The sequence below is a fragment of the Oncorhynchus gorbuscha genome, linkage group LG06 (assembly GCF_021184085.1).
Source record: "Oncorhynchus gorbuscha isolate QuinsamMale2020 ecotype Even-year linkage group LG06, OgorEven_v1.0, whole genome shotgun sequence".
In the NCBI taxonomy this organism is placed as follows: domain Eukaryota; kingdom Metazoa; phylum Chordata; class Actinopteri; order Salmoniformes; family Salmonidae; genus Oncorhynchus; species Oncorhynchus gorbuscha.
In genome coordinates, this window is record NC_060178.1 from 2,573,917 (window position 1) to 2,599,582 (window position 25,666).

Below are 25,666 nucleotides of genomic sequence, written 5' to 3' on the forward strand. Positions count from 1 at the left end.
CAGGAAGAGTAGCTGCTGCCTTGGCAGGAACTAATGGGGATCCATAATAAACCCCAGGAAGAGTAGCTGCTGCCTTGGCAGGAACTAATGGGGATCCATAATAAACCCCAGGAAGAGGAGCTGCTGCCTTGGCAGGAACTAATGGGGATCCATAATAAACCCCAGGAAGAGTAGCTGCTGCCTTGGCAGGAACTAATGGGGATCCATAATAAACCCCAGGAAGAGTAGCTGCTGCCTTGGCAGGAACTAATAGGGATCCATAATAAACCCCAGGAAGAGTAGCTGCTGCCTTGACAGGAACTAATGGGGATCCATAATAAACCCCAGGAAGAGTAGCTGCTGCCTTGGCAGGAACTAATGGGGATCCATAATAAACCCCAGGAAGAGTAGCTGCTGCCTTGGCAGGAACTAATGGGGATCCATAATAAACCCCAGGAAGAGTAGCTGCTGCCACGGCAGGAACTAATGGGGATCCATAATAAACCCCAGGAAGAGTAGTTGCTGCCTTGGCAGGATCTAATGGGGATCCATAATAAACCCCAGGAAGAGTAGCTGCTGCCTTGGCAGAAACTAATGGGGATCCATAATAACCCCCAGGAAGAGTAGCTGCTGCCTTGGCAGGAACTAATGGGGATCCATAATAAACCCCAGGAAGAGTAGCTGCTGCCTTGGCAGGAACTAATGGGGATCCATAATAAACCCCAGGAAGAGTAGCTGCTGCCTTGACAGGAACTAATGGGGATCACTAATAACCCCCAGGAAGAGTAGCTGCTGCCTTGGCAGGAACTAATGGGGATCCATAATAAACCCCAGGAAGAGTAGCTGCTGCCTTGGCAGGAACTAATGGGGATCCATAATAAACCCCAGGAAGAGTAGCTGCCGCCTTGGAGGGAACTAATGGGGGTCCATAATAAACCCCAGGAAGAGTAGCTGCCGCCTTGGAGGGAACTAATGGGGGTCCATAATAAACCCCAGGAAGAGTAGCTGCCGCCTTGGAGGGAACTAATGGGGATCCATAATAAACCCCAGGAAGAGTAGCTGCTGCCTTGACGGGAACTAATGGGGATCACTAATAACCCCCAGGAAGAGTAGCTGCTGCCTTGGCAGGAACTAATGGGGATCCATAATAAACCCCAGGAAGAGTAGCTGCTGCCTTGGCAGGAACTAATGGGGATCCATAATAAACCCCAGGAAGAGTAGCTGCTGCCTTGGCAGGAACTAATGGGGATCCATAAAACCCCAGGAAGAGTAGCTGCTGCCTTGGCAGGAACTAATGGGGATCCATAATAAACCCCAGGAAGAGTAGCTGCCGCCTTGGAGGGAACTAATGGGGGTCCATAATAAACCCCAGGAAGAGTAGCTGCTGCCTTGGCAGGAACTAATGGGGATCCATAATAAACCCCAGGAAGAGTAGCTGCTGCCTCGGCAGGAACTAATGGGGATCCATAATAAACCCCAGGAAGAGTAGCTGCTGCCTCGACAGGAACTAATGGTGATCCATAATAAACCCCAGGAAGAGTAGCTGCTGCCTCGGCAGGAACTAATGGGGCTCCATAATAAACCCCAGGAAGAGTAGCTGCTGCCTTGGCAGGAACTAGTGGGGATCCATAATAAACCCCAGGAAGAGTAGCTGCTGCCTTGGCAGGAACTAATGGGGATCCATAATAAACCCCAGGAAGAGTAGCTGCTGCCTTGGCAGGAACTAATGGGGATCCATAATAAACCCCAGGAAGAGTAGCTGCTGCCTTGGCAGGAACTAATGGGGATCCATAATAAACCCCAGGAAGAGTAGCTGCCGCCTTGGAGGGAACTAATGGGGGTCCATAATAAACCCCAGGAAGAGTAGCTGCTGCCTTGGCAGGAACTAATGGGGATCCATAATAAACCCCAGGAAGAGTAGCTGCTGCCTCGGCAGGAACTAATGGGGATCCATAATAAACCCCAGGAAGAGTAGCTGCTGCCTCGACAGGAACTAATGGTGATCCATAATAAACCCCAGGAAGAGTAGCTGCTGCCTCGGCAGGAACTAATGGGGCTCCATAATAAACCCCAGGAAGAGTAGCTGCTGCCTTGGCAGGAACTAGTGGGGATCCATAATAAACCCCAGGAAGAGTAGCTGCTGCCTTGGCAGGAACTAATGGGGATCCATAATAAACCCCAGGAAGAGTAGCTGCTGCCTCGGCAGGAACTAATGGGGATCCATAATAAACCCCAGTAAGAGTAGACTTCAAACTCAATAACAGCACAAAAAAAAAATCGTCAAACAGATTGAAAAAACCAACAACAGAACAGAACAGAAATCAGGAAAATGTTCTACACTTGTAATCAAATATAAGATTACATCCCAGTTACATAACCACACATCGAATCAATCAGTTGATTATCTATCTTGTCGCCATCTAAATTGAACAGCTTATAGAGAGGACAGAGAGGCTGGGAGATGTGTTGAAGACAAGACATTCTTATTCCACCCACACACTGTGCTGTGATGTAACAACCAGGGCAGAGGATTCATTTCACTGATCCTTAGAGACCAGGAAGGAGCTTTTTTTACATCAGTGCTCAGTCAGATTAGGAGAATATAAAATGTCACACAATTTCGATATAAATTGTACTGAGGTAATTATTTTGAGCTGTTTACAGTTAAATTCAGTCAATTCAGAACGTACATAGAAATTGCCATTATCTTCAATGTTTTCCAATAAAGAAAATGTGGAATTTTGGTTTACTTTCTGAATTGAAATGACATTGACCCCATACCCTGGTATGAACCATTCAGTCGTCTTGAGTCGTAGACATGTTTAAACTTACAAGACTCCCTCTCTGACTTCTCCTGTGTTCTGTCGCTGTCCCTTCCCACCATCCTCTCCTCCTCCTTAGATAGAGAGTCATAGCCTTGGTCTGATTGGCCACCTGAAACAGACAGACAGACAGAGACTGAGTGTACAAAACATTAAGAACACTTTTCCTAATATTGAGTTGCGTCAGGGCATGGACTCTACAAGGTGTTGAAAGCCTTGTAGACAGGGATGCTGGCCCCATGTTGCCTCCAATGCTTCCCACAGGGATGCTGGCCCCATGTTGCCTCCAATGCTTCCCACAGGGATGCTGGCCCCATGTTGCCTCCAATGCTTCCCACAGGGATGCTGGCCCCATGTTGCCTCCAATGCTTCCCACAGGGATGCTGGCCCCATGTTGCCTCCAATGCTTCCCACAGGGATGCTGGCCCCATGTTGCCTCCAATGCTTCCCACAGGGATGCTGGCCCCATGTTGCCTCCAATCCTTCAACAGGGATGCTGGTCCATGTTGCCTCCAATCCTTCAACAGGGATGCTGGTCCATGTTGCCTCCAATCCTTCAACAGTGATGCTGGTCCATGTTGCCTCCAATCCTTCAACAGGGATGCTGGTACATGTTGCCTCCAATGCTTCCCACAGGGATGCTGGTCCATGTTGCCTCCAATGCTTCCACAGGGATGCTGGTCCATGTTGACTCCAATGCTTCCCACAGGGATGCTGGTCCATGTTGACTCCAATGCTTCCCACAGGGATGCTGGTCCATGTTGCCTCCAATGCTTCCCACAGGGATGCTGGTCCATGTTGCCTCCAATGCTTCCCACAGGGATGCTGGTCCATGTTGCCTCCAATGCTTCTACAGGGATGCTGGTCCATGTTGCCTCCAATGCTTCCCACAGGGATGCTGGTCCATGTTGCCTCCAATGCTTCCACAGGGATGCTGGTCCATGTTGACTCCAATGCTTCCCACAGGGATGCTGGTCCATGTTGACTCCAATGCTTCCCACAGGGATGCTGGTCCATGTTGCCTCCAATGCTTCCCACAGGGATGCTGGTCCATGTTGCCTCCAATGCTTCCCACAGGGATGCTGGTCCATGTTGCCTCCAATGCTTCAACAGGGATGCTGGTCCATGTTGACTCCAATGCTTCCCACAGGGATGCTGGTCCATGTTGCCTCCAATGCTTCAACAGGGATGCTGGTCCATGTTGACTCCAATGCTTCCCACAGGGATGCTGGTCCATATTGACTCCAATCCTTCAACAGGGATGCTGGTCCATGTTGCCTACAATGCTTCCCCACAGGGATGCTGGTCCATGTTGCCTACAATGCTTCCCACAGGGATGCTGGCCCCATGTTGCCTCCAATGCTTCCCACAGGGATGCTGGCCCATGTTGCCTCCAATGCTTCCCACAGGGATGCTGGCCCATGTTGCCTCCAATGCTTCCCCACAGTTGTGTCAAGTTGCCTGGATGTCCTTTGGGTGAAGGACCAGTCTTGATGCACACTGGAAACTGTTCACAAACTGGTGCGCCTGGCACCTACTACCATAACCCTGTTCAAAGGCACTTAAATATGTTGTCTTGCCCGTTCACCCTCTGAATGGCAAACATTCACAATCCGTGTCTCAATTGTCTCAAGGCTTAACAATCCTTCTTTAACCTGTCTCCTCCCCTTCATCTACATGTCTCCTCCCCTTCATCTACACTGATTGAAGTGGATTCACCTGGTCAGTCTGTGTCATGGAACGAACAGGTGTTCCTAATGTTTTGAACACAGAGTGTACGTTTCAAGTTTATTTATCCAGAGAGAACAACGGAAGCAAACCTGTATTAAGAACAGGTGTGGATGAGGCACAAACTTTGAGGAAATATACTGAACAAAAGTATAAACGCAACATGTAAAGTGTTGGTCCCGTGTTTCATGAGCTGAAATAAAAGACACCAGAAATGTTCCATACGCACAAAAAGCTTATTTCTCTCAAATGTTATTCACAAATGTGTTTAAATCTCTGTTAGTGAACATTTCTCCTTTGCCAAGATAATCCATCCACCTGACAGGTGTGGCATATCAAGAAGCTGATTAAACAGCAAGATCATTACACAGGTGCACCTTGTGCTGGGGGCAATAAAAGGCCACTCTAAAATGGGAAGTTTTGTCACACAACACAATGCCACAGATGTCTCAAGTTTTGAGGGAGCGTACACTTGGCCTGCTGACTGCAGGAATTTCCACCAGAGCTGTTGTCAGATAATTGAATGTTCATTTTTCTACCATAAGCCGCCTCCAACGTCGTTTTAGAGAATTTGGTAGTACGTCCAACCAGCCTCACCACAGACCACATGTATCCACGCCAGCCCAGGACCTCCACATCCGGCTTCTTCACCTGCGGGATGGTCTGAGACCAGCCACCCGGACAGTTGATGAAACTGTGGGTTTGCACAACTAAATCATTTTTGGCATCGTGTGGGTAAGCGGTTTGCTGATGTCAACGTTGATCTGGCATTGTGCGGGTAAGTGGTTTGCTGGTGCCAACGTTGATCTGGCATCGTGTGGATAAGCGGTTTGCTGATGTCAACGTTGATCTGGCATCGTGCGGGTAAGCGGTTTGCTGATATCAACGTTGATCTGGCATCGTGCGGGTAAGCGGTTTGCTGATGTCAACGTTGATCTGGCATCGTGCGGGTAAGTGGTTTGCTGGTGCCAACGTTGATCTGGCATCGTGTGGGTAAGCGGTTTGCTGATGTCAACGTTGATCTGGCATCGTGCGGGTAAGCGGTTTGCTGATATCAACGTTGATCTGGCATCGTGCGGGTAAGCGGTTTGCTGGTGCCAACGTTGATCTGGCATCGTGCGGGTGAGTGGTTTACTGATGTTGTGAACAGAGTGCACCATGGTGGCGGTGGGGTTATGATATGGGCAGGCATAAGCTACGGACAACAAACACAATTGTATTTTATCGATGGCCACACACAGAGATACCGTGATGAGATCCTGAGGCCCCGTTGTCGTGCCATTCATCCGCCGCCATCACTTCCTGTTTCAGAATGATAATGCACGGCCCCAAGGATCTGAACATGATTCCTGGAAGCTGAACACATTCTTCCACGGCCTGCATACTCCACGGCCTGCATACTCCACGGCCTGCATACTCCACGGCCTGCATACTCCACGGCCTGCATACTCCACGGCCTGCATACTCTGCATACTCCACGGCCTGCATACTCCACGGCCTGCATACTCCACGGCCTGCATACTCCACGGCCTGCATACTCCACGGCCTGCATACTCCACGGCCTGCATACTCCACGGCCTGCATACTCACCAGACATCCCCATTGAACATCATGTCCTTACATGAACTATAAACGCAGTCAAATTTTTCAAATTGTGGCCTGTTGCGTTGATATTTTTGTTCAGGATAGCAGAGGAGTCATTGGATAACACCTCCTTTCTCTTTCTCCCTGAAAATAGTTGATCAAACGAGTCCTATTTTCGTCTCAGTGGATTCATCTGGTACAAAAGATCTTACCTTCTCCGTGCCTACAGAGACATTATAGCTGCTTAGAGTGCAGCACAGAACACAGAGGGAGAGTGAGTGAGTGACTGAGTGAGTGAGTGACTGAGTGAGTGAGTGACTGAGTGAGTGAGTGAGTGAGTGAGTGAGTGAGTGACTGAGTGACTGAGTGACTGAGTGAGTGACTGAGTGACTGAGTGACTGAGTGACTGAGTGACTGAGTGAGTGACTGAGTGAGTGAGTGACTGAGTGAGTGACTGAGTGAGTGAGTGAGTGAGTGAGTGAGTGACTGAGTGAGTGACTGAGTGAGTGAGTGAGTGACTGAGTGAGTGAGTGAGTGAGTGAGTGAGTGAGTGACTGAGTGACTGAGTGACTGAGTGAGTGACTGAGTGACTGAGTGAGTGAGTGACTGAGTGACTGAGTGAGTGACTGAGTGAGTGAGTGACTGAGTGAGTGACTGAGTGAGTGAGTGAGTGAGTGACTGAGTGACTGAGTGAGTGACTGAGTGACTGAGTGAGCAATGTAAACATTGACTCGTAATGGGAAAAAGGTTAGTGAAAAAGTACTCAGCCCATCACACACAAGGATGGAGAGAAGAGATGAGGAGGAACGGAGATGAGATTTAGGTATAGGAGGAAAGAAAAGAGGGATGAGGGGGGAGATGGATGAAAGGAGAGGAGGGGGGAGAGGGATGAAAGGAGAGGAGGGGGGAGAGGGATGAAAGGAGAGGAGGGGGGAGAGGGATGAAAGGAGAGGAGGCGTAACATCTTTAAGTACCTGTGCTTGATCCATCATCACTGGAGTCCATCTTAGTGAAGTCTGTATCGATTGAGACCCGCTCAACTGAGTCGTTAGTACTGTCTTCACTGCCATGACTGACTGTGTCCAGATCACTGTAGTCTGTAGAGAGAGAACAGAGAGATGAGAGTGTGAGTTTTAGTATTGTTTGGCTATTACGGAGGGAGGAGAGCCTCTTCCCCAGGACCAGACTCTGTGTCTGGGCTATTACAGAGGAAGGAGAGTCTCTTCCCCCAGGACCAGACTCTGTGTCTGGGCTATTACAGAGGGATGAGACCAGCCTTTCAAAGCACTTCATGGCTACAGACATGATGTGAGCGTCATGAACAACTGGAGCTCTCATGCATGCTTCAGTGTTGCTTCGAGAAGAAGTCATTTAGCTTGTCTGGTAGGCTTGTGTCACTTGGCAGCTCGTTGCTGGGCTTCCCATTGTAGTCTGTAATAGTTTGCAAGCCCTGCCACCTCCAACGAGCATTGGAGCCGGTGTAGTATGATTAAATCTTTGCCCTGTATTGACGCTTTGCCTGTTTGATGGTTCATTTGAGGGCATAGTGGGATTTCTTATAAGCTTCTGGGTTAGAGTCCCGCTCCTTGAAAGCGGCAGCTCTACCTTTTAGCTCAATGTTGCCTGTAATCCATGGTTTCTGTTTGGGATATGTACTATGGGGGCAACGTCATCGATGACCCTTATTAATGAAGCCAGTGTCTGATGTGCTAAACTCCTCAATGCCATCGGATGAATCCCAGAACATATTCCAGCAAAACAGTCCTGTAGCGTAGCAACATGTAGCATAGCATCATGAATCCCAGAACATATTCCAGCAAAACAGTCCTGTAGCGTAGCAACATGTAGCGTAGCATCATGTAGCGTAGCATCATGAATCCCAGAACATATTCCAGCAAAACAGTCCTGTAGCGTAGCAACATGTAGCATAGCATCATGTAGCGTAGCATCATGAATCCCAGAACATATTCCAGCAAAACAGTCCTGTAGCGTAGCAACATGTAGCATAGCATCATGTAGCGTAGCATCATGAATCCCAGAACATATTCCAGCAAAACAGTCCTGTATACTGCATTCGGAAAGTACTCAGACCCCTTGACTTTTCCCACATTTTGTTACGTTACAGCTGTATTCTAAAATGGATTAAAAAACAGATTTTTTTGCAAATGTATTAAAAAATTAAAAACAAACACAAGTGTTTTATTAAGTATTCAGACCCTTTGCTATGAGACCCGAAATTGAGCTCAGGTGCATCTTGTTTCCATTGATGATCCTTGAGATGTTTCTACAACTGGATTGGAGTCCACCTGTGGTAAATTCAATTGATTGGACATGATTCGGAAAGGCACACACCTGTCTATATAAGGTCCCACAGTTGACAGTGCATGTCAGAGCAAAAACCAAGCCATGAGGTTGAAGGTTGTCCGTAGAGCTCCGAGACAGGATTGTGTCGAGGCACTGATCTGGGGAAGGGCACCAAAACATTTCTGCAGCATTGAATGGGCCCAAGAACACAGTGGCCTCCATCATTCTTAAATGGAAGAAGTTTGGAACCACCAAGACTCTTCCTAGAGCTGGCCGCCCGGCCAAACTGAGCAAATATGGAGAAGGGCCTTGGTCAGGGAGGTAACCAAGAACCCGATGGTCACTCTGACAGAGCTCCAGAATTCTTCTGTGGAGATGGGAGAACCTTCCAGAAGGACAACCATCTCTGCAGCACTCCACCAATCATGCCTTTATGGTAAAGTGGTCAGACGGAAGCCACTCTTCAGTAAAAGTCATGTGACAGCCCGCTTGGAGTTTGCCAAAATGCACCTAATTAAATCTCAGAGAAACAACATTCTCTGGTCTGATGAAACCAAGCATCACTTTTGGAGGAATCCTGGCACCATCCCTACGGTGAAGCATGGTGGTGGCAGCATCATTCTGGGGGGGATGTTCTTCAGCGGCAGGGACTGGGAGACTAGTCAGGATCGAGGAAAAGATTTGGCGTTACTCTGGACCCTGATCTCTCTTTCGACAAACATATCAAGAATGTTTCACGGACAGCTTTTTTCCAACTCCGTAACATTGCATAAATCAGAAACTTTCTGTCCAAAAATGATACAGAAAAATGTATCCATGCTTTTGTCACTTCTAGGTTAGACTACTGCAATGCTCTACTTTCCGGCTACTCGGATAAAGCACTAAATAAACTTCAGTTAGTGCTAAATACGGCTGCTAGAATCCTGACGAGAACCAAAAAATGTGATCATATTACTCCAGTGCTAGCCTCTCTACACTGGCTTCCTGTCAAAGCAAGGGCTGATTTCAAGGTTTTACTGCTAACCTACAAAGCATTACATGGGCTTGCTCCTACCTATCTCTCTGATTTGGTCCTGCCGTACATACCTACACGTACGCTATGGTCACAAGATGCAGGCCTCCTAATTGTCCCTAGAATTTCTAAGCAAACAGCTGGAGGCAGGGCTTTCTCCAATAGAGCTCCATTTTTATGGAACGGTCTGCCTACCCATGTCAGAGATGCAAACTCGGTCTCAACCTTTAAGACTTTACTGAAGACTCATCTCTTCAGTGGGTCATATGATTGAGTGTAGTCTGGCCCAGGAGTGGGAAGGTGAACGGAAAGGCTCTGGAGCAACGAATCGCCCTTGCTGTCTCTGCCTGGCCGGTTCCCCTCTTTCCACTGGGATTCTCTGCCTCTAACCCTATTACAGGGGCTGAGTCACTGGCTTACTGGTGCTCTTTCATGTCGTCCCTAGGAGGGGTGCGTCACTTGAGTGGTTTGAGTCACTGATGTGATCTTCCTATCTGGGTTGGCGCCCCCCCTTGGGTTGTGCCGTGGCGGAGATCTTTGTGGGCTATACTCGGCCTTGTCTCAGGATGGTAAGTTGGTGGTTGAAGATATCCCTCTAGTGGTGTGGGGGCTATGCTTTGGCAAAGTAGGTGGGGTTATATCCTTCCTGTTTGGCCCTGTCCGGGGGTATCATTGGATGGGGCCAGAGTGTCACCTGACCCCTCCTGTCTCAGCCTCCAGTATTTATGCTGCAGTAGTTTATGTGTCGGGGGGCTAGGCTCAGTTTGTTATATCTGGAATACTTCTCCTGTCTTATCCGGTGTCCTGTGTGAATTTAAGTATGCTCTCTCTTTCTCTCTTTCTTTCTCTCTCTCTCTTGGAGGACCTGAGCCCTAGGACCATGCCTCAGGACTACCTGGCATGAAGACTCCTTGCTCAGTCTACCTGGTCGTGCTGCTGCTCCAGTTTCAACTGTTCTGCCTGCGGCTATGGAATCCTGACCTGTTCACCGGACGTGCTACCTGTCCCAGACCCATTATTTGACCATGCTGGTCATTTATGAACATTTGAACATCTTGGCCATGTTCTGTTATAATCTCCACCCGGCACAGCCAGAAGAGGACTGACCACCCCTCAGAGCCTGGTTCCTCTCTAGATTTCTTCCTAGGTTTTGGCCTTTCTAGGGAGTTTTTCCTAACCACGGTGCTTCTACACCTGCATTGCTTGCTGTTTGGGGTTTTAGGCTGGGTTTCTGTACAGCACTTTGAGATATCAGCTGATGTACAAAGGGCTATATAAATACTTTTGATTTGATTTGATTAATGGAGAAAAGTACAGAGAGATCTTTGATGAAAACCTGCGCCAGAGCACTCAGGACCTCAGACTGGCGGCGAAGGTTCACCTTCCAACAGGACAACGACCCTCAGCACATAGCCAAGGCAACACAGGAGTGGCTTCAGCAAGAGCACGGACTTGAACCCGATCAAACATCTCTGGCGAGACCTGAAAATAGCTATGCAGAGACACTCCCCATCCAACCTGACAGAGTTTGAGAGGATCTGCAGAGAAGAATGGGAGAAACTCCCCATATACAGGTGTGCTAAGCTTGTAGCATCATACCCAAGAAGGCTCAAGGCTGTAATCGCTGCAAAAGGTGCTTCAACAAAGTACTGAGTAAAGGGTCTGAATACTTATGTAAATTTGATATTTCAATTTTTGCAAGGTACAACATTTCTAAAAACCTGTTTTTTCTTTGTCATTATGGGGTATTGTGATGTCATTATGGGGTATTGTGATGTCATTATGGGGTATTGTGGGATATTGTGATGTAATTGGATGAGGGGAAAAAACTATTTCATCAATTGTAGAATGAGGCTGTAACACAACAAAATGTGAAAAAAAAGTCAAAGGGGTCTGAATACTTTCTGAATGCATTGTGGCTTAGCATCTGTATCATCTGACCACTTCTGTATTGACTGATACTTCCTGCTTTAGTTTTTGCTTGTAAGCAGGAGGATAGAATTATGGTCAGATTTGCCAAACGGAGGACGAGGGAGAGCTTTGTACGCATCTCCGTGTGTGGAGTAAAGGTGGTCTAGAGCTTTTGTCCTCCGGTTGATAAAAATGAGGTAAAACTTATTTAAGTTTGCCTGCATTAAATTCCCCGGCCACTTGGATGAGCATTTCTTTGTTTGCTTATGGCGGAATACAGCTCGTTAAGCGCAGTCTTAGTGCATCGGTCTGTGGTGGTGAATAGACGGCTATGAAAATGTCATGAAAACTCTCTTTGTAGATAGTGTGCTCTACAGTTTATTCCTTAATACTAGACATCGCGCACCAGCTGTTATTGACAAATATACGCAGACCGCAACCCCTTGTCTTACCGGAGGCAGCTGTTCTGTCCTGCCGATGCACAGGAAAAACTAGCCAACTGTATATTATCCTGTATATTGTTTAGCCACGACTCGGTGAAACAGAAGATATTACAGTTTGTCCCGTTGGTAGGATTGATAGTCTTGATCGTAGCTCATCCAGTTTATTCTCCAGTGATTGCACATTGGCCAATAGTATGGATGGTAGAGGTGGGTACTAGCTGACGAACTCTCACAAGGCACTCAGACCTGCGTCCCGTCCTCTCCACGCGAACGACGTTGATTTATTCCTGGTCAGTTATCGGGAGTAAATCCTTCGCATCCAACTCATTAAAGAAAAAATGTCATCCAGTACGAGGTGAATAATCACGGTTCTGATACCCAGAAGCTCTTTTCGAAACAAATTCTTATTTACAAGGACCGCCTACCAAAAGGAAAAAGGCCTCCTGCGGGGACGGGGGCCTGGGATTAAACACACCCCGGCCAAACCCTAACGACGCTGGGCCAATTGTGCGATGCCCTATGGGATTCCCAATAACAGCCGGTTGTGATACAGCCTGGAATCGAACCAGGGACTGTAGCGACACCTCTAGCATTGAGAGACAACACAGCGGTGATCCTGGAGAGGGAGATGGATTTACCTGATAGCTGTATGTCTCTACTCTGGGTTTGGTTCTGGTTGTGGTTCTGGACTTACCTGATAGCTGTGTGTCTCTACTCTGGGTTTGGTTGTGGTTCTGGACTTACCTGATAGCTGTGTGTCTCTACTCTGGGTTCTGGTTCTGGTTCTGGACTTACCTGATAGCTGTGTGTCTCTACTCTGGGTTCTGGTTGTGGTTCTGGACTTACCTGATAGCTGTGTGTCTCTACTCTGGGTTTGGTTCTGGCTGTGGTTCTGGACCGTCTGTTTGAACCGTCCTACCCCCAGGACTACGTTCCTCAGCTTGGCCCACAGGAAGTAGCCTCCTCTACTTCCTGTGGACGGCCACGTGCTCTCCAACACCGCCTGGAACCAATTAACCAATCAATCAATATATCAATCTATCAATCAATCTACCAATCTATCAATCTATCAATCTATTAAACTATCAATCTATCAATCTATCAATCTATTAAACTATCAATCTATTAAAATATCAATCTATTAAACTATCAATCTATCAATCTATTAAACTATCAATCTATCAATCTATTAAACTATCAATCTATCAATCTATCAATCTATTAAACTATCAATCGACCAATCTATCAATATATCAATCTATCAATCTATCAATCTATTAAACTATCAATCTATCAATCTATTAAACTATCAATCTATCAATCAATCAATCTATTAAACTAGCAATCTATCAATCTATCAATCTATCAATCAATATATCAATCTACCAATCTATTAAACTATCAATCTATCAGTCTATCAAACTATCAATCTATCAGTCTATCAAACTATCAATCTATCAATCTATCAGTCTATCAAACTATCAATCTATCAATAGTACTGGATGGCTAAGTGCTCTCCAACCCCGCCCGGAACCAATCAATCAATACATCGATCAATCAAGCACACATAATATAGTGTATATGGTAGTCTTTGTAGATGGAATTTATTCATCAGCAGCACTCACCTTGTTGTAGTAACCGTAGGTGATGGCGTTGGGATGAACTCCAGCCTTCTTCATCTCAAACAGAACTCTGACCGCCAGGACTGGTTGGCTGTACTGTCCACATAGCTGCATTAACACCCGGTAACACACCTAGGAGACAGGAGACAGAGACAGGAGACAGGAAGATAGAGTTAGAGAGGACATCTGCACCCTGTAGGACACCTGGAGAGGAGAGGAGACAGGAGACAGGAGACAGGAGACAGGAGACAGGAAGATAGAGTTAGAGAGGACATCTGCACCCTGTAGGACACCTGGAGAGGAGAGGAGACAGGAGACAGGAGACAGGAGACAGGAGACAGGAAGATAGAGTTAGAGAGGACATCTGCACCCTGTAGGACACCTGGAGAGGAGAGGAGACAGGAGACAGGAGACAGGAGACAGGAAGATAGAGTTAGAGAGGACATCTGCACCCTGTAGGACACCTGGAGAGGAGGAGACAGGAGACAGGAGACAGGAGACAGGAAGATAGAGTTAGAGAGGACATCTGCACCCTGTAGGACACCTGGAGAGGAGAGGAGACACACACACACATCAGCACATCTATTGTTTCCTACCTCATCAGGTGCCTGTAGCTTCTTGTCCTGCATCTTCCTCAGGATGTCGTAGGCCATGCGTAGTGCCCGCACCTTGGAGTGGCATGCGCTGGCGTAGGCTGGCAGGCATATGAACCACAGGCCGTAACAGTGACGCAGCAGACACTTAGACCACATCTGGGGTACGGAGGCGTGGGTTTTAGCCATCCGCTGGGCCGAGCGAATCTCCTGGACACAGTACATTACAACAAAATAAACCATTTAAGAACTAGAGTTACTGTACAGGTCTGACAACAGTGGGTTGAGTGGCGTTTATCAGGCGGTTCGTACGGGACACTTCTGATTCTCAGGAGCCTGGCGGTGCAGTCTGCTCTTCTCCTAGGGAGGAGACCATGTGATTATGACGCCTTGGATTGCACATGAGAATGAAGCCCTGATGAGGGCATGGGTATGTTAGAGAAAAATAAAATGTCTGTCTGTCTGTCTGTCTGTCTGTCTGTCTGTCTGTCTGTCTGTCTGTCTGTCTGTCTGTCTGTCTGTCTGTCTGTCTGTCTGTCTGTCTGTCTGTCTGTCTGTCTGTCTGTCTGTCTGTCTGGTACGGAGGATTAGGTCTTAGCTGAGATTAGGTGTGTGTGTGTGTGTGTGTGTGTGTGTGTGTGTGTGTGTGCGTGCGTGTGCGTGTGTGTGTGTGTTAGTACGTGTGTGTGTGCGTGTGTGTGTTAGTGTGTGTGTGTTAGTACGTGTGTGTGTGCGTGTGTGTGTTAGTGTGTGTGTGTGTGTGTGTGTGTGTGTGTGTGTGTGTGTGTGTGTGTGTGTGTGTGTGTGTGTGTGTGTGTGTGCGCGCGTGCGCGTACGCGTGCGCGTGCGCGTGCGCGTGCGTGTGCGTGTGCGTGTGTGTGTGTGTTGGTTGGTTCCGTCCCTCTGTCTGTCTCTGGTTATTGCGTAGCTGCGTGTGGTAATGACCTGCTTGGAGCGCCTAAAGATGGCAGCAGGGCTGGCTGGACTGGTGTGTCTCTGTGTCAGGCTGGCTGAGGGGGGGCGAGGTCCATCCTGGAGCTCCAACAAATCACGACTCAGCACCGGAAACCCAGAGTAGCTGGACAGGGTTAACACAACACTGTCAGTAGCTGGACAGGGTTAACACAACACTGTCAGTAGCTGGACAGGGTTAACACAACACTGTCAGTAGCTGGACAGGGTTAACACAACACGGTCAGTAGCTGGACAGGGTTAACACAACACTGTCAGTAGCTGGACAGGGTTAACACAACACTGTCAGTAGCTGGATGGGGTTAACACAACACTGTCAGTAGCTGGATGGGGTTAACACAACACGGTCAGTAGCTGGATGGGGTTAACACAACACGGTCAGTAGCTGGATGGGGTTAACACAACACTGTCAGTAGCTGGATGGGGTTAACACAACACGGTCAGTAGCTGGATGGGGTTAACACAACACGGTCAGTAGCTGGACAGGGTTAACACAACACTGTCAGTAGCTGGACAGGGTTAACACAACACGGTCAGTAGCTGGACAGGGTTAACACAACACGGTCAGTAGCTGGACAGGGTTAACACCACACGGTCAGTAGCTGGACAGGGTTAACACAACACGGTCAGTAGCTGGACAGGGTTAACACAACACGGTCAGTAGCTGGATGGGGTTAACACAACACGGTCAATAGCTGGATGGGGTTAACACCACACGGTCAGTAGCTGGATGGGGTTAACACAACACGGTCAGTAGCTGGATGGGGTTAACACCACACGGTCAGTAACTGGACAGGGTTAACACAACGTAGTTGGACAGGGTTAACACAACACTGTCAGTAGCTGGACAGGGTTAACACCACACGGTCAGTAGCTGGACAGGGTTAACACAACGTAGTTGGACAGGGTTAACACAACGTAGCTGGACAGGGTTAACACAACACTGTCAGTAGCTGGACAGGGTTAACACAACACTGTCAGTAGCTGGACAGGGTTAACACAAGACGGTCAGTAGCTGGACAGGGTTAACACAATGTAGCTGGACAGGGTTAACACAACATGGTCAGTAGCTGGACAGGGTTAACACAACATGGTCAGTAGCTGGACAGGGTTAACACAACGTAGCTGGACAGGGTTAACACAACACTGTCAGTAGCTGGACAGGGTTAACACAACGTAGCTGGACAGGGTTAACACAACACGGTCAGTAGCTGGACAGGGTTAACACAATGTAGCTGGACAGGGTTAACAGCACACGGTCCGTAGCTGGACAGGGTTAACACAATGTAGCTGGATAGGGTTAACACAACGTAGCTGGACACGGTTAACACAACACTGTCAGTAGCTGGACAGGGTTAACACAATGTAGATGGACAGGGTTAACACAACACTGTCAGTAGCTGGACAGGGTTAACACAACACGGTCAGTAGCTGGACAGGGTTAACACAATGTAGCTGGACAGGGTTAACACAACACTGTCAGTAGCTGGACAGGGTTAACACAATGTAGATGGACAGGGTTAACACAACACTGTCAGTAGCTGGACAGGGTTAACACAACACTGTCAGTAGCTGGACAGGGTTAACACCACACGGTCAGTAGCTGGACAGGGTTAACACAACACTGTCAGTAGCTGGATGGGGTTAACACCACACGGTCAGTAGCTGGACAGGGTTAACACAACACTGTCAGTAGCTGGATGGGGTTAACACAACACTGTCAGTAGCTGGACAGGATTAACACAACACGGTCAGTAACTGGACAGGGTTAACACAACACTGTCAGTAGCTGGACAGGGTTAACACAACGTAGCTGGACAGGGTTAACACAACACTGTCAGTAGCTGGACAGGGTTAACACAACACGGTCAGTAGCTGGACAGGGTTAACACAATGTAGCTGGACAGGGTTAACACAACACGGTCAGTAGCTGGACAGGGTTAACACAACACGGTCAGTAGCTGGACAGGGTTAACACAACATAGCTGGACAGGGTTAACACAACACTGTCAGTAGCTGGACAGGGTTAACACAACACGGTCAGTAGCTGGACAGGGTTAACACAATGTAGCTGGACAGGGTTAACACAACACGGTCAGTAGCTGGACAGGGTTAACACAACACGGTCAGTAGCTGGACAGGGTTAACACAACACGGTCAGTAGCTGGACAGGGTTAACACAACACGGTCAGTAGTTGGACAGGGTTAACATAACACGGTCAGTAGCTGGACAGGGTTAACACAACACAGTCAGTAGCTGGACAGGGTTACCACAACACGTTCAGTAGCTGGACAGGGTTAACACAATGTAGCTGGACAGGGTTAACACAATGTAGCTGGACAGGGTTACCACAACACTGTCAGTAGCTGGACAGGGTTAACACAACGTAGCTGGACAGGGTTAACACAACACGGTCAGTAGCTGGACAGGGTTAACACAACACTGTCAGTAGCTGGACAGGGTTAACACAACGTAGCTGGACAGGGTTAACACAACACGGTCAGTAGCTGGACAGGGTTAACACAACACGGTCAGTAGCTGGACAGGGTTAACACAACACTGTCAGTAGCTGGACAGGGTTAACACAACACTGTCAGTAGCTGGACAGGGTTAACACAACACTGTCAGTAGCTGGACAGGGTTAACACAACACTGTCAGTAGCTGGACAGGGTTAACACTGACCAGGTTCTCTTTCCCAATGAAAACCCATTGAGACCAGGTTCTCTTTCCCAGGGAAAACCCATTGAGACCAGGTTATCTTTCCCAATGAAAACCCATTGAGACCAGGTTCTCTTTCCCAATGAAAACCCATTGAGACCAGGTTATCTTTCCCAATGAAAACCCATTGAGACCAGGTTATCTTTCCCAATGAAAACCCATTGAGACCAGGTTATCTTTCCCAATGAAAACCCATTGAGACCAGGTTCTCTTTCCCAATGAAAACCCATTGAGACCAGGTTATCTTTCCCAATGAAAACCCATTGAGACCAGGTTCTCTTTCCCTGATCCCAACTATACAACAACCAATACAATGTAAAACAAAAACCCAATTAAAACAAAAACACAACAATTGTTAAAAACAGTTACAGGCCTCAGCTACTGGGTTTAGCTACACCCTAAGCTGCCTGAGAGGCACCAGGACATCTAATTGTAAAGAGTTCTGCAAATTGTTCCAACGGTGAGTTGTATGAAAATTAAAATCAGAGTCGTTGGAACCTCAAGAGTTACCAAACCCTGTAAACTGGTATGTCATGTTTTTACACTTTAGAAGTAAGCCAGCAGCATCCCCCTGATTGAGACTGCAGAATTCTGCAAAAATATCCCCCGTGTACAACGTAAAACACCAAATAATGCACCCAGAGCAGAATTAGGCCGATACCCGCTAATTATTCAACTCCAGAAAAGAGCCGTTAAATTCTACAACCACCTAAAAGGAAGTGATTCACAAACCTTCCATAACAAAGCCATCACCTACAGAGAGATGAACCTGGAGAAGAGTCCCCTAAGCAAGCTGGTCCTGGGGCTCTGTTCACAAACACAAACACACCCTACAGAGCCCCAGGACAGCAGCACAATTAGACCCAACCAAATCATGAGAAAACAAAAAGATAATTACTTAACACATTGGAAAGAATTAACAAAAAAACAGCAAACTAGAATGCTATTTGGCCCTAAACAGAGAGTACACAGCGGCAGAATACCTGACCACTGTGACTGACACAAAATTAAGGAAAGCTTTGACTATGTACAGACTCAGTGAGCATAGCCTTGCTATTGAGAAAGGCCGCCGTAGACAGACATGGCTCTCAAGAGAAGAGAGGCTATGTGCTCACTGCCCACAAAATGAGGCGGAAACTGAGTTGCACTTCCTAATCTCCTGCCCAATGTATGACCATATTAGAGAGACATATTTCCCTCAGATTACACAGATCCACAAAGAATTCGAAAACTCCCATATCTTTTGGGTGAAATACCACAGTGTGCCATCACAGCAGCAAGATATGTGACCTGCTGCCACGAGAAAAGGGCAACCAGTGAAGAACAAACACCATTGTAAATACAACCCATATTTATGTTGATTATTTTCCCTTTTGTACTTGTAACTATTTGAACATCATTACAACACTGTATATATATATAGACATAATGTGACATTTAAAATGTCTGTATTATTTTGGAACTTCTGTACATGTAATGTTTAATGTTGTTGGATTCAGGCCTAACCTTTGAACATTGAGAAATATTAAGTATTGTGTATAGAAAGGAGTGACAGATTATTATTATTATGTCAGAACTGAATGGTTCTCTGTAGACAGATGGTTTTGGATGGACGAGAGGAGATCAAAGGATTGCTATAGGGGGAAGAAGATCGACATCTGGGGGATTAGGCGAAGGAGGGGTAGAGGTCAGGAGGTCAGGTCAGATCCCCTTGAAGGGAGTCATAAGGGTTTAGTATCCTGTTACCCTCTTCCTGTGGATACCATTAGATGTCAGCATGGGAGAGAAGGAGGGGTTGAGGTCAGGAGGTCAGGTCATAAGGGTTTAGTATCCTGTTACCCTCTTCCTGTGGATACCATTAGATGTCAGCATGGGAGAGAAGGAGGGGTAGAGGTCAGGAGGTCAGGTCATAAGGGTTTAGTATCCTGTTACCCTCTTCCTGTGGAACCATTAGATGTCAGGATGGGAGAGAAGGAGGGGTAGAGGTCAGGAGGTCAGGTAATAAGGGTTTAGTATCCTGTTACCCTCTTCCTGTGGAACCATTAGATGTCAAGATGGGAGAGAAGGAGGGGTAGAGGTCAGGAGGTCAGGTCATAAGGGTTTAGTATCCTGTTACCCTCTTCCTGTGGATACCATTAGATGTCAGCATGGGAGAGAAGGAGGGGTAGAGGTCAGGAGGTCAGGTCATAAGGGTTTAGTATCCTGTTACCCTCTTCCTGTGGAACCATTAGATGTCAAGATGGGAGAGAAGGAGGGGTTGAGGTCAGGAGGTCAGGTCATAAGGGTTTAGTATCCTGTTACCCTCTTCCTGTGGAACCATTAGATGTCAGGATGGGAGAGAAGGAGGGGTGTATAAAGTGGGGTATATATATATACTTGTGATGATGGGAATGTGTTGTTGTCTGAACTACAGCTGTAACGACCATTTGGGGAGGTTTAACTTGCTTCTCTAGTGTCTGTGAGTTATTTACTCTGAAAAATTAGAACCTAACACTGTTCATTTTTTATAGTTTATTTCACTTTTGTTTATTATCTACATCACTTGCTTTGGCAATGTTAACATATGTTTCCCATGCCAATAAAGCCTTTAAATTGAAATTGAATTGGGAGAGAGAGAGAGAGATAGAGATAGAGATAGAGACAGGGATAGAGACAGAGAAAGACAGAGATAGAAACAGAGTGTGTGTGTGTGTGTGTGTGTGTGTGTGTGTGTGTGTGTGTGTGTGTGTGTGTGTGTGTGTGTGTGTGTGTGTGTGTGTGTGTGTGTGTGTGTGTGTGTGTGTGTGTGTGTGTGTGTGTGTGTGTGTGTGTGTGTGTGTGTGTGTGTGTGTGTGTGTGTGTGTACAGTACCTATAGCAGAGTGGGTGCTCCTCTCCCTGAGCCAACAGTCTTAGTTCAGGAGGGTTGATGTAGACTGTGTGTTCACTGCGATGGGACTCGTCCAGCTCTATCAACCTGGTGTCTTCTGGTCCATCACTGTCCATCTGAATCTGAAGGGGAACACACCTTCCTGATTGATTTGTACTCTATTCTGTCCGTCCACAACACAGTTATGTCCTCTATTCTGTCTGTCTACAACACAGTTCTGTCCTCTTTTCTGTCTGTCTACAACACTGTTCTGTCCTCTATTCTGTCTGTCTACAACACAGTTATGTCCTCTTTTCTGTCCGTCCACAACACATTTCTGTCCTCTATTCTGTCTGTCTACAACACAGTTCTGTCCTCTTTTCTGTCCGTCCACAACACAGTTCTGTCCTCTATTCTGTCTGTCCACCTCACAGTTCTGTCCTCTATTCTGTCTGTCTACAACACTGTTCTGTCCTCTATTCTGTCTGTCTACAACACAGTTCTGTCCTCTATTCTGTCTGTCTACAACACAGTCCACTATTCTGTCTGTCTACAACACAGTTCTGTCCTCTATTCTGTCTGTCTACAACACTGTTCTGTCCTCTATTCTGTCTGTCTACAACACAGTCCACTATTCTGTCTGTCCACCTCACAGTTCTGTCCTCTATTCTGTCTGTCTACAACACAGTTCTGTCCTCTATTCTGTCTGTCTACAACACAGTTCTGTCCTCTATTCTGTCTGTCCACAACACAGTCCACTATTCTGTCTGTCCACCTCACAGTTCTGTCCTCTATTCTGTCTGTCTACAACACAGTTCTGTCCTCTATTCTGTCTGTCTACAACACAGTTCTGTCCTCTATTCTGTCTGTCTACAACACAGTTCTGTCCTCTGTTCTGTCTGTCTACAACACAGGTCTGTCCTCTATTCTGTCTGTCTACAACACAGTTCTGTACTCTATTCTGTCTGTCTACAACACAGTTCACAATTGAAAGACACAAGAAGGCTACAGACACAGATACAATGAATCCATACAACAGCCAAGTTACAAAAAGGCATTATTTCTGTCCATGAGAGTGAAAGTGCCTTTGCAATGTTCATACGACCTGTTTCTTACTTGGCAACGACTAGAAAGCGTGTACAGGGGCTAATGCCATCTATGATCAGTGATCTGTCATCTGCTGCCAGACAGGTACAGGGGCTAATGCCATCTATGATCAGTGATCTGTCATCTGTTGCCAGACAGGACCAGTAAATCATTGAAATTATGTCAGACAGAGAAGAGACCAGTGATTCCAGACGAGTGATTCCAGACCAGTGATACCAGACCAGTGATTCCAGACCAGTGATTCCAGACCAGTGATTCCAGACCAGTGATTCCAGACCAGTGATACCAGACCAGTGATTCCTACAGGTCCTACAGTCCCTAGTTTCTACCTTCTTAACAACACTATCAACAAGGCAGGTCCTACAGGCCCTAGTTTCTACCTTCTTAACAACACTATCAACAAGGCAGGTCCTACAGGCCCTAGTTTCTACCTTCTTAACAACACTATCAACAAGGCAGGTCCTACAGGCCCTAGTTTCTACCTTCTTAACAACACTATCAACAAGGCAGGTCCTACAGGCCCTAGTTTCTACCTTCTTAACAACACTATCAACAAGACAGGTCCTACAGGCCCTAGTTTCTACCTTCTTAACAACACTATCAACAAGACAGGTCCTACAGGCCCTAGTTTCTACCTTCTTAACAGCACTATCAACAAGGCAGGTCCTACAGGCCCTAGTTTCTACCTTAACAGCACTATCAACAAGGCAGGTCCTACAGGCCCTAGTTTCTACCTTAACAACACTATCAACAAGGCAGGTCTATGTATGTCATGTATGTATGTATGTTGCTGGAACCCAGGAACCCCAGGAAGAGTAGCTGCTACCTTGGCAGGAACTAATGGGGATCTATAATAAACCCCAGGAAGAGTAGCTGCTGCCTAAGCAGGAACTAATGGGGATCCATAATAAACCCCAGGAAGAGTAGCTGCTGCCTTGGCAGGAACTAATGGGGATCTATAATAAACCCCAGGAAGAGTAGCTGCTGCCTAGGCAGGAACTAATGGGGATCCATAATAAACCCCAGGAAGAGTAGCTGCTGCCTTGGCAGGAACTAATGGGGATCCATAATAAACCCCAGGAAGAGTAGCTGCTGCCTTGGCGGGAACTAATGGGGATCCATAATAAACCCCAGGAAGAGTAGCTGCTGCCTTGACAGGAACTAATGGGGATCCATAATAAACCCCAGGAAGAGTAGCTGCTGCCTTGGCAGGAACTAATGGGGATCCATAATAAACCCCAGGAAGAGTAGCTGCTGCCTTGACAGGAACTAATGGGGATCCATAATAAACCCCAGGAAGAGTAGCTACTGCCTTGGCACAGATTCACTCTCTCCTCTTCTCCCCCTTCACCCCTCCCTCCCTACCCCCCCTTCTCTCCCTCCCCTCCACCTCTCCTTACCCCTCCTTCTCTCTCTCCTCTCCTCCCCCTTCACCCCTCCCTACCCCCTTCTCTCCCTCCCCTCCACCTCTCCTTACCCCTCCTTCTCTCTCTCCTCTCCCTTCACCCCTCCATCCCTACCCCCCTTCCCTCCTTCCCCTCCACCTCTCCTTATCCCCCTTCTCTCCCTCCCCTCCACCTCTCCTTACCCCACCTTCTCTCCCTCCTCTCCCCTCCTTCACCTCTCCCTACCCTTCCCTTCTCTCCCTCCTCTCCTCTCCTTACCCCTCCCTTCTCTCCCTCCTCTCCTCTCCTCTCCTTACCCCTCCCTTCTCTCCCTCCTCTACTCCCCTTCTCTCTCCTCCCCTTCCCTTCTCTCCCTCCTCTCCTCTCCTCTCCTTACCCCTCTCTTCTCTCCCTTCTCTCCCTCCCTCCTCTCCTCTCCTTACCCCTCTCTTCTCTCCCTCCTCTCCCTCCCTTCACCTCTCCTTACCCCTCCCTTCTCTCCCTCCTCTCCTCCCCTTCTCTCCTCCCCTTCCCTTCTCTCCCTCCTCTCCTTACCCCTCTCTTCTCTCCCTTCTCTCCCTCCCTCCTCTCCTCTCCTTACCCCTCCCTTCTCTCCCTCCTCCCCCCTTCACCTCTCCGTACCCCTCCCTTTTGCCATGCCAAGGATACGTCAAGTCCACCCCTCCTCACTCACTCCCCTCCCCCTTCTCTCTCTCCTCTCCTCTCCTCCCCCTTCTCTCTCTCCTCTCCTCCCCTTCTCTCTCTCCTCTCCTCCCCCCTAGTCTACATGAATCCAGCCTCCACTGACCTGAACATAATTCTATAATCTCATGTTGCTCTATGAGACCATTACAGAACACACACACACACACACACACACACACACACACACACACACACACACACACACACACACACACACACACACACACACACACACACACACACACACACACACACACACACACACACACACACACACACACACACACACACACACACACACACATCGAGCAGTGGGTCTGGCTGGAAACGAACAAACTAGCCTTGTTCGGTCCAACTTCCTCTCGCTGACAGAAAGTATATGAGTCATCAGAGAGAGTAGAGAGAATAAAGCAAGGTTTTTCATTCTACAGGGCACTGTATTGTATTGTATTGTATAGTATTATATTGTATTGTATTGTATTGTACTGTACTTTACTGTATTGTACTGTATTGTACTGTATTGTACTGTATTATATTGTACTATATTGTACTATATTGTACTATATTGTATTGTACTGTATTGTACTGTATTATATTGTACTGTATTGTACTGTACTATATTGTATTATACTGTACTATATTGTATTGTACTCTATTGTACTGTATTGTACTGTATTGCACTGTATTGTACTGCACTTTACTGTATTGTACTGTACTGTACTGTATTGTACTGTATTATATTGTACTGTATTGTACTTTATTATATTGTACTATATTGTACTATATTGTATTGTACTGTATTGTACTGTATTGTATTGTACTGTATTGTATTGTACTGTATTGTACTGTATTGTATTGTACTGTATTGTATTGTACTGTATTGTACTGTATTGTACTGTATTGTACTGTACTATATTGTACTGTACTATATTGCATTGTACTGTATTGTACTGTATTGCACTGTATTGTACTGCACTTTACTGTATTGTACTGCAATGTACTGTACTTTATTGTATCGTACTGTACTTCACTGTATTGTACTGTAATCTTCTGTATTGTACTGTACTTTACTGTATTGTTTTGTACTGTATTATATTGTACTGTATTGTACTGTGCTTTACTATATTGTACTGTATTGTACTGTATTATATTGTACTGTATTGTACTGTATTGTACTGTACTATATTGTACTGTACTATATTGCATTGTACTATATTGTACTGTATTGTACTGTATTGCACTGTATTGTACTGCACTTTACTGTATTGTACTGCACTTTACTGTATTGTACTGCATTGTACTGTACTTTACTGTATTGTACTGTACTTTACTGTATTGTACTGTACTATATTGTATTGTACTGTATTGTACTGTACTATATTGTATTGTACTGTATTGTACTGTACTTTACTGTATTGTACTGCATTGTACTGTATTGTACTGTACTTTACTATATTGTACTGTATTGTAAAGTATTGTACTGTATTGTAAAGTATTGTATTGTACTGTATTGCACTGTACTTTACTGTATTGTACTGTTCTTCACTCTATTGTACTATATTGCACATTCTTCCACTGCAAATCTACAATTCCAGTGTTTTACTTGCTATATTGTATTTACTTTGCCACCATGGCCTTTTTGCCTTTACCTCCCTTATCTCACCTCATTTGCTCACATTGTATATAGACTTGTTTATATTGTATTATTGACTGTACGTTTGTTTATTCCATGTGGAACTCTGTGTTGTTGTCTGTGTCACACTGCTTTGCTTTATCTTGTCCAGGTCGCAGTTGTAAATGAGAACTTGTTCTCAACTTGCCTACCTGGTTAAATAAAGGTTAAATAAACAAAAATAACAATGATATGAAGTACAGGGAGTGGATTAGCTAGAGAGACTGGTACCCAGGCTATACAGTAGACAGTGAGTGGAT

General features: G+C 46.6%; 1 protein-coding gene across 1 annotated transcript in view; it reads right to left on the reverse strand.

Moving 5' to 3' along the window:
• The window catches only part of dennd4a (DENN/MADD domain containing 4A), a 96,713-nt gene that overhangs the window by 16,562 nt on the left and 54,485 nt on the right, over positions 1-25,666 (reverse strand). The window contains exons 16-22 of the mRNA XM_046352067.1: positions 20,541-20,680; positions 14,944-15,076; positions 14,002-14,208; positions 13,409-13,537; positions 12,630-12,786; positions 7,088-7,210; positions 2,812-2,913 (exon numbers count right to left, since the gene is read on the reverse strand). Of these exons, the coding sequence (XP_046208023.1) occupies positions 2,812-2,913; positions 7,088-7,210; positions 12,630-12,786; positions 13,409-13,537; positions 14,002-14,208; positions 14,944-15,076; positions 20,541-20,680 (991 nt within the window). The remainder of the gene's footprint in view (positions 1-2,811; positions 2,914-7,087; positions 7,211-12,629; positions 12,787-13,408; positions 13,538-14,001; positions 14,209-14,943; positions 15,077-20,540; positions 20,681-25,666) is intronic.